The sequence below is a fragment of the Coccinella septempunctata genome, chromosome 6 (genome assembly GCF_907165205.1).
Source record: "Coccinella septempunctata chromosome 6, icCocSept1.1, whole genome shotgun sequence".
Taxonomy (NCBI): domain Eukaryota; kingdom Metazoa; phylum Arthropoda; class Insecta; order Coleoptera; family Coccinellidae; genus Coccinella; species Coccinella septempunctata.
This window is the reverse complement of record NC_058194.1, coordinates 31,777,304-31,785,532: the sequence shown is the minus strand read 5'-3', so window position 1 is coordinate 31,785,532 and position 8,229 is coordinate 31,777,304. Positions and strand designations below refer to the sequence as shown.

Genomic DNA, 8,229 nt, shown 5'->3' with positions numbered 1-8,229 from the left:
AGAAAAACAACTTTGAGAAAACGATTGACGTCTACGAGGAATTTTGGGAGGTCAATGTTGGTCAAGTTCATAAGAGAAAGTTGATGGAATACTTTCTTAGAAGGAGAAATTCAGTTCGAGTCAGCAATATGTGTACAAATTCCGACAGTTTCTGGATTTCTAGATATTTGTTTTCAAGGAATAGCAGCGTATGAAAACAATCCTGTGTTAAAATGCCAATTGATTGTAAATTGAAAGGCATTGAAGGAGTGTCGAGGGTTTTAAGGTAAAAAAGGCCAAGCATAGTTTGAAATCGAAAGAGTGCTTCGACCTAATTCATAATGATCAAGCAATCTTTGCAAAACATATCAACTTTTACTTGATAAACCCATATTCTGTTATAGTACTTTAATTCGTACATCATTATTCCTAGAATTGAACAAGTTAAAAATTTTCCCAAAAAGATTTCTTCACGAATATTCACTTGTTTTGTAGAATTCTATAAGGATTTTACAGAAACATGTATTTCTTTGAAGAAACCTGTAATTCTTTGAAGAAACCTGTAATTCTTTGAAGAAACCTGTAATTCTTTGAAGAAACCTGTTTTGAAACCAGCAATACAGAAATCTGTTCAACAATATAGCGTTTATGAAAGTACCAATAGATGGAGCGACGATTCAGAAACTTGATTATTTGTGGAATTTAAATGTGTTTTTTGAAAAATTATTAACAATTCCGACATTTTCCATTGCTATTGGGAGGTGGAATGAAAAAATGGATAGATAAAGTAGAGTATCTAGTCAATGACTCTATAGAATCTGGTTTCCTCGTGATAATAACTTGACATCAACGAAAATTCATGTTGATGTTGAACAGATATAGTGAATATGCGGAATCCATAATGAAAAAAAAATCCTTTACCAACTAATCAGCCTAATCAGCTATTATGTAGTGAGTTTTGAGTGCCGAAGAAGAATCATTGGATTATTTTGTTCTGTTTTCGCATCTTTTTATAGAGTATTCTCAAAAATGATTGGTTTGCGTATTTATAAGTCCTGTTATCTATTATGTTTATGTGTAACAGCTTATATCAGATGTTTCCTTGAGAAGCTCTAATGATATATGCATCAGTTTTTTCGATTCATTTTTGAATTGAAAAAAACCTTTTTGTTTGTCAATTATTGATACAGAAAATCAGGAAATATATATAAGATATACCTACCTACCATAAAGACGTCAATATACTAAACTAACAACTTCTGTCCTATCCTACATGAAGGCAATTTTCTATTTTTCTCTTCATTAAATAAGTACCTATAATTTCAATTCATCAACGTATGAGGAAAGGTTGGTTTCACCTTAATGAATAGAAATCAGCTCTGACACAGAGTGTCAGAGATATATTCCAAACTCACCATCACATGAACAATGAGGAAAAATCAATTTTTATGTTCACTAAAAACTAAATTTATTCCATCATATCTTTTTAACTGAAATCCTGAAATCGTTTTTATCGTTGTTTTTATTCTGTTGATGATCTTTTATGAAAATTTTGGGTGAATTTCGTACTCATCTCCACACCTATGCTTGAAGAACATTCACAAGTGAAGTCCAATGAAGTTTTCCACCAATTTCTTCGAAATCTCAGTTAATCGAGTTGAAAACCGAACAGTGCTTTTAGCTTAGTTATTGATATTTTTGAGGGTTATTTAATCTTAATTCATAATTTACAACTTACTATAATCAAAATATTCACAACTTACAATTGAACTATTGAACATTTATACTTAGAGGTATAAACTTTGAGTACCTATCAATAATAATAGTCAATGATATAATTTTAGAGCTTTCCTTAGTTTCAGCTTATATAAGAAGGACTAAGACAAGCTTTAATGTAAAAGGATCTTCTGATTATGGAACTGGCTGTAAGTATTCCTGAAGGATTTGTAATGATCCTGATATTTCTCGTTTTCCGAGAGAAAGTTCCAAAACAAGATATTTTTTCACTGCACTTTTTGGCAACTATTCCTTTTACAAGAATATGAAAATGTTTTAATTGCTAAGGAATTATCAGTTTATAAATTTTCGAATTCACACGAATTTTTGCCCAATTTCCAACAATTATTCACACGAATTTCGGTATTTTCAAGTCCAATCATCTTGGCAAATTTTCAGCATCTCACCTCCCTCACTCGAGCATCTTTCCCACAACATTACCCGATGAAAAATGGCGACAAACGAGCGAATACAAAAGTAGAATCGGAATTGAACTGTTGGCACATTGCTAAAATCCTTCGAACCACGTGATTCCCGCCATTCACAGCCCAACATACCATCTGGAATCCTGTTACAGGACCTATGGTGGGGACGTCTGGGCGGAGCAAAGCGTCGGTCCTTTCAAGCTCCGACGCTCCGGACTCCAAGCTTTCAGTTCTGCCGTAGCACTCTCCAGGTAGAGATGTTAGCACGCGCCCCTACCTCTTGAACGCGCATTGTTTCGTCGTCTGTTGACCCAAACTTTACGTCTGTGATGTTAAACGAAGAATCGTTGTGAAATGTTCTCCTCAAGGATTTTAACCATGTTCCAATTAGTTTTAAGTGTTTTCCTGTTCGGTTTCGTGCATTCCCGAGCTTTGACCAGCATCGAATCGACTCCCAGGGGCTGTGAATGGCTGATGGAACCTGTTGGCGATGATGGTGACGAAGAACCCGTACTGGTATGTCAGATAAGAACGATTGGGAACGCTGAGAGTGTCCTGGGGAACATATCCCAGAGTCAGAGCGACCACGTCACGGTGCTCAAACTGGAATGCAGCGACGTCTTATTCTTCGAAAGTTCCCTGGAACCTAGCAAGTACGGAAACTTCTTATCCAACTTCCGGAAACTGAGGGACTTGAAGATCGAATACTGCAAGATAAGGAACGTACCAGCCAACGCTTTATCCTCGATGAGGCACCTCAAACGTCTCTCCATCCGTTCGCACAACTCCGACTGGTCCGCCATGACTTTGGATTTACACAGGGAGAGTTTTAGAGGGATGAGCGAGCTGCGAAGTTTGGACTTATCGGATAACAACATATGGAACACCCCCGACGAGGCTTTCTGCCCTTTGTACAGCCTGGCTCAGCTGAATTTGTCCCATAACAAACTTCAGGAAGTTACGACTCTCGGTTTCTCCGACTGGGGTAACGGACCCCTGGCCCCTGGAAAGGCTTGCGCTGGCGGTTTGGAAGTGTTGGATCTGTCGCATAACGATATCATAGTGCTGCCGGAAAACGGTCTATCCGGATTGAGGATGCTGCAAACTCTGTATCTCCAAGATAACGTCGTTTCGACGCTCGGCGATCGCGCCTTCGTTGGACTCATATCGCTGACTACCCTTAACATGTCGAGTAATTCCCTTGTTGAACTTCCGCCCGAACTGTTCCGCGCTTCTAGACTCCTCACCCATCTCTATCTGCACAATAATAGTTTGAGAGTGTTAGCCCCGGGTCTCCTAGAAGGCCTCGATCAACTTCAAGTCCTCGATCTATCCGTAAACGACCTTTCCAGTAACTCAGTGAACAGAGACACTTTCACCGGCTTGGTGCGTTTAGTCGTGCTCAATTTATCCCACAACCGTCTGACCAAGATCGATTCCAATCTGTTCCACGACTTGTACACCCTGCAAATCTTGAATTTGGCCCATAACAGCATCGAAAACATCGCCGAGTACGCCTTCTCAGAACTCAAGAACCTCCACACTCTCACCCTGTCCAACAACAGGATTTCCTACATTGAAGCCTTCCATTTCGCTGGCGTTTACGCGATGAACAACCTCCTCATCGATTCTAACAGAATCAAGTTCATCCACCCCCAGGCCTTCGAGAATCTCACCAATCTCCAAGACTTAGGTCTCAACGGTAACTTGTTAGGGGCTGTACCTGAAGGTATCGGGAAGTTGAGGTTCTTGAGAACCCTGGATTTGGGGAAGAACAGGATCGATACGGTTACGAATTCGTCGTTTGAAGGACTTGATATTTTGTACGGTCTTCGATTAGTGGATAATCAAATAGTGAATATATCCAGGGACGCTTTTTCCACACTACCCTCGTTATCAGTGTTGAATCTTGCGTCTAACAGGATAAGATACGTGGAACAGAGTGCTTTCGCGAGTAATCCAACCCTGAAGGCCATCAGGATGGACGACAACGAGTTGACGGACATTAAAGGGGTATTCACGAACCTCCAGAGTTTGATGTGGTTGAACGTGTCGTCCAACAATCTCGCCATCTTCGACTACAGCCATCTGCCGGTGAGTTTAGAATGGCTCGACATGCATGACAATGAAATTTCCGAACTGTCCAACTATTACGAAGTGCGAAACACGCTCAAGATCAAGATGCTGGACGTGAGTTTCAACGTTATCAGCGAGATTAAACAGAATTCGATACCGGAGAGGGTTGAAACTTTGTTCTTGAACAATAACAAGATAAAAAGCGTGGAACCTGGGACTTTTATGCGGAACGAACGTTTGGAGAAGGTCGTGCTTTACGGTAACGATTTGGAAACTTTGGACTTGTCCGCGTTGAGTCTTGGACCTTTAAGTGACGATATAGACGTTCCTCAGTTTTACATCGGCGGTAATCCGTTCAAGTGCGATTGTAAGATGGACTGGTTGCTCAGGATTAATCACATGAGCAACTCGCGGCAGTATCCCCAAGTGCTCGATCTGGACGCGGTCACGTGCGAATTGGTGCATACCAGAGGCGGCCCACCGCAGCCTCTGCTCGACCTCAAACCGTCCCAGTTTTTGTGCCCCTACGAGTCTCACTGTTTCGCGCTCTGTCACTGTTGCGATTTCGACGCTTGCGATTGCGAGATGACGTGCCCGACGAACTGTACGTGCTACCACGACGAAACGTGGACGTCCAACATCGTGGACTGCCACAACGCCGGTTACACGGAAGTGCCCCAGAACATTCCCATGGACGCCACTGAGATATACCTGGACGGCAACGACTTGGGCGAGCTCGGCAATCACGTATTCATCGGCAAGAAGAAGCTCGAGGTGTTGTTCTTGAACAACAGCAACGTCAAGTCCGTACACAATCAGACCTTCAACGGCGTCGGTTCCCTCAAGGTGCTACACATGGAGAATAACAATTTGGAGGAGCTGCGAGGCTTCGAGTTTCAACCGTTGGAGAGACTCAACGAGCTGTACCTGGATCACAACAAGATCGCCAGCGTGGATAACAAGACGTTCCAGAGCATGCACACGTTGGAAGTTCTGAAATTGGACGAGAATAGAATCGTGGATTTCTCCCCGTGGATCCTCCCCCAGGTGGAGGACGCGGGGATCAGACCCCGGGTGTCCCTAGCCGGCAACAAGTGGTCGTGCGATTGCAGTTCCCTGGCGCCACTCCAGGCCTGGCTTCGGGAATCGGGCGCCAACCCCTCAGAAATGATATGTGCGGAACCGGGTGATACAAGAACAGTCGCTGACGTTATGGCTACTTGCGAGAATATAGCGAACGCCGCTGCAACTTCCGTCGTGCAAGAAGTGGTTAAGAACAATCAGCTGTTAGGCGGTGGATATTTCCCGTTGTTAGCAGCTACCCTCGCGGCCGTCCTCCTTGTCTGTCTCTTCTCGGCCGTCCTGTTCGCGTTTAGGCAAGACGTCCGTCTGTGGATCCATTCCAAGTACGGCATCCGCGTGTTTCAAGACGCTTCATCCATTCACGACGCCAACGACGATTCAGACAGACTCTACGATTGCTACATGATTTACAGCCATAAAGACGAGGAATTGGCTGGCAGGATCATAGCCGCCGAGCTGGAACATCTGGGCCACACGTTATGTCTCCATTATCGAGATTTGCATCTCATGGGTGGTGCCTCATACTTGGCAGATGCGATGGTTAGCGCCGCCGATGCTTCCAGACGCGTCATCCTCATAGTCTCCCCCGCTCTGATTTGCAACGAATGGTCCAAGCCAGAATTCAGGGCGGCACTCCAAGGAGCCTTGCACGCCACCAGGCACAAGTTGATCTGCGTCCTCAGTGACGATCCCTTGGAACCCATGGACCCAGAGCTGAGGGCCCTTCTGAGGGCCTGCACCGTCACCAGATGGGGTGAAAGGAGATTCTGGGATAAACTAAGGTACGCAATCCCCGACGTCATCAATAATAGGTTACCGAAGAGGAACAAGAAACCCTTGGAGATCAGATGCAAGCCAAACCCAAGGTACACACCTACTCCAACTGCCTTGGACTCGTGGTACAAGTACTCAGCGATGCCGGGCGTGCATCATGCTCCCAATTTGACTCCAACACCAACCCAGAGTACCTACGTGTCTGGGGAATCTGCCAGGAGTACTGAAGACGAAGCTGGATCCAGTACCAGCAGTCAACACTATGGTTCAGACCAGTTAAACCACAGTTACGTCTCCATAGACGGTAGACCTCCTCAATATACCCAATACCCAGTCAGACAAGATGTGCCCCAACATGTTTATTCAACGATACCAGAAACTACACCCCACACAAGGACTTATTTCGTATGAAAAAAACCTAGTGAGTTAACCAATTGACGAAAGGCTGTTTAACTTAATAATATATTATTATTAACTATATTGGACCTTTTTGAATACGTAAATATCTTTTTTCCAATTTTGAATGTTTCTAGGTCTAAAAACCAATGTACTAAATTATTGTATATATTTTGTAAATATATGGATATTATTTATTTGTAATATAACCTCGAGGAATATCGAAAAGCTTGAAGTCATTATTATTAAGGTTTTGTATATAAAATTATAAAGCGAATGATTGAATTTTAAACAAAGACTGTTTATTTGTAAATATACTCTGAATATTATATGATTAAAATGAATTTTTACATATTTATTCTTTTCATTGCACAACAATATCTCTCAAACCCCAAAAGTTCCGAGCCATTTGGCTGAAAACAACTAGTGAGTAGTAAGTAAGTATTGGAAGTTCAAATGCACTTTAATCATTCCTTCAAAGGTTTCATAAATCTTCAATAAACAATAATTTCAAGAAAGCAGAAAAACATCCAAAAAAGATAAATATCATTCAACAATATACACAAATTTACGTCAAATGACAACATCCTCTTCTGTCAAAATACAACAATATACAAAAGCATTCTGCAAATTTCACACTTCTCCTAACAGAATTTCAAGTCTGAGTAGAAAAACAACGTTGATCTTTCAAAAGGGACCAACCAATAGACCAATCTCCTAATAACCATCGTGAACGTATCTAATGGACGATTCATTCACTCTAAACCCATCTATTTCTTCGCCACACAAGGTGATCAGCTACCTGGTACCACCGAAAAAAATCGGAATTTTAAGACCATTAGAAAGTCAGCTCTGAAATAGGTTAAATCCCAAGTTTCGGCGAGTTATGCTTGTACCTGTCTCGAAGAGGAAACGAACGGACCTTTTTGTGCAAGACGTATTGTGAATTTTAAAATTTGGACTTTCTAACACAAGGAGTGTTTGTGTTAGTTGAGTAATGTAGGACGTTCCTGGAATCGATGAAAGTTGAATGTTTCGAGATAAACTAACCCAAATATTATGCTTGTTGATGGGTTTCTTGTTGAATGATTGGCCAATGTATGTTTCCGGTGAATTGGTTTGGTTTTTTCGATAAAAATCTTCGAAATCGTACGCAAAAAAGATTCATAACCTCTTCAGGAATCTCACGCTGCTTCTCGTTTATTCAGAAAATGTAGTGAAACCTTGAAACTGGTATACGAATGTTCAATAATTTTTTTTTCTTAGCTCTTCAAGCCCATCAACCTCCATAATAAATCGTCTCATTCAAGTATTAGCTGTAGGAAACAGAAAGCATACAAGTACCCTCAGGATAAATAAAAAATCTCCAAGATGAAATCTACAAACTCTGCTCCCCCCCAAACAATATCGAATTTTACCGATAGCTATCTGGAGAGATTCAATTTTACGACAGAGATTCGAATCGAAATTGTTGAACAACTGCCAAGGTTCTGTGTCAATACCACGTCTTCATTTCTGGGAACGCAGCTACAAGTCTATTTCTAGGTATTATGAGCATGAAGAACTGGCAGTTATATGTCTAAATTCGGATTTGGTTAATACGTGAGATCGATGTTAAGGAGAACTGCGAAGATAAAAAACAACTGTCTATACGTGTACGTAGCATACCCGATAACTATTAAATTAGCATTTTACTTGATTCGTCTTTCAGTTCACAATG

General features: G+C 41.7%; 1 protein-coding gene across 1 annotated transcript; it reads left to right on the top strand.

Annotated features, from left to right (window-relative positions):
• The first annotated feature begins 2,270 nt into the window (after positions 1–2,270).
• Positions 2,271–6,863, top strand: LOC123315185 (toll-like receptor 6). The gene has a single exon (XM_044900781.1). The coding sequence runs from the start codon at positions 2,535–2,537 to the stop codon at positions 6,522–6,524; it is 3,990 nt and encodes a 1,329-aa protein (XP_044756716.1). The 5' UTR covers positions 2,271–2,534; the 3' UTR covers positions 6,525–6,863.
• Positions 6,864–8,229: the final 1,366 nt, after the last annotated feature.

Excerpts from the sequence above, each read along its gene's own strand:
- LOC123315185 (XM_044900781.1), top strand. The coding sequence starts at position 2,535 with ATGTTCTCCTCAAGGATTTTAACCATGTTCCAATTAGTTTTAAGTGTT.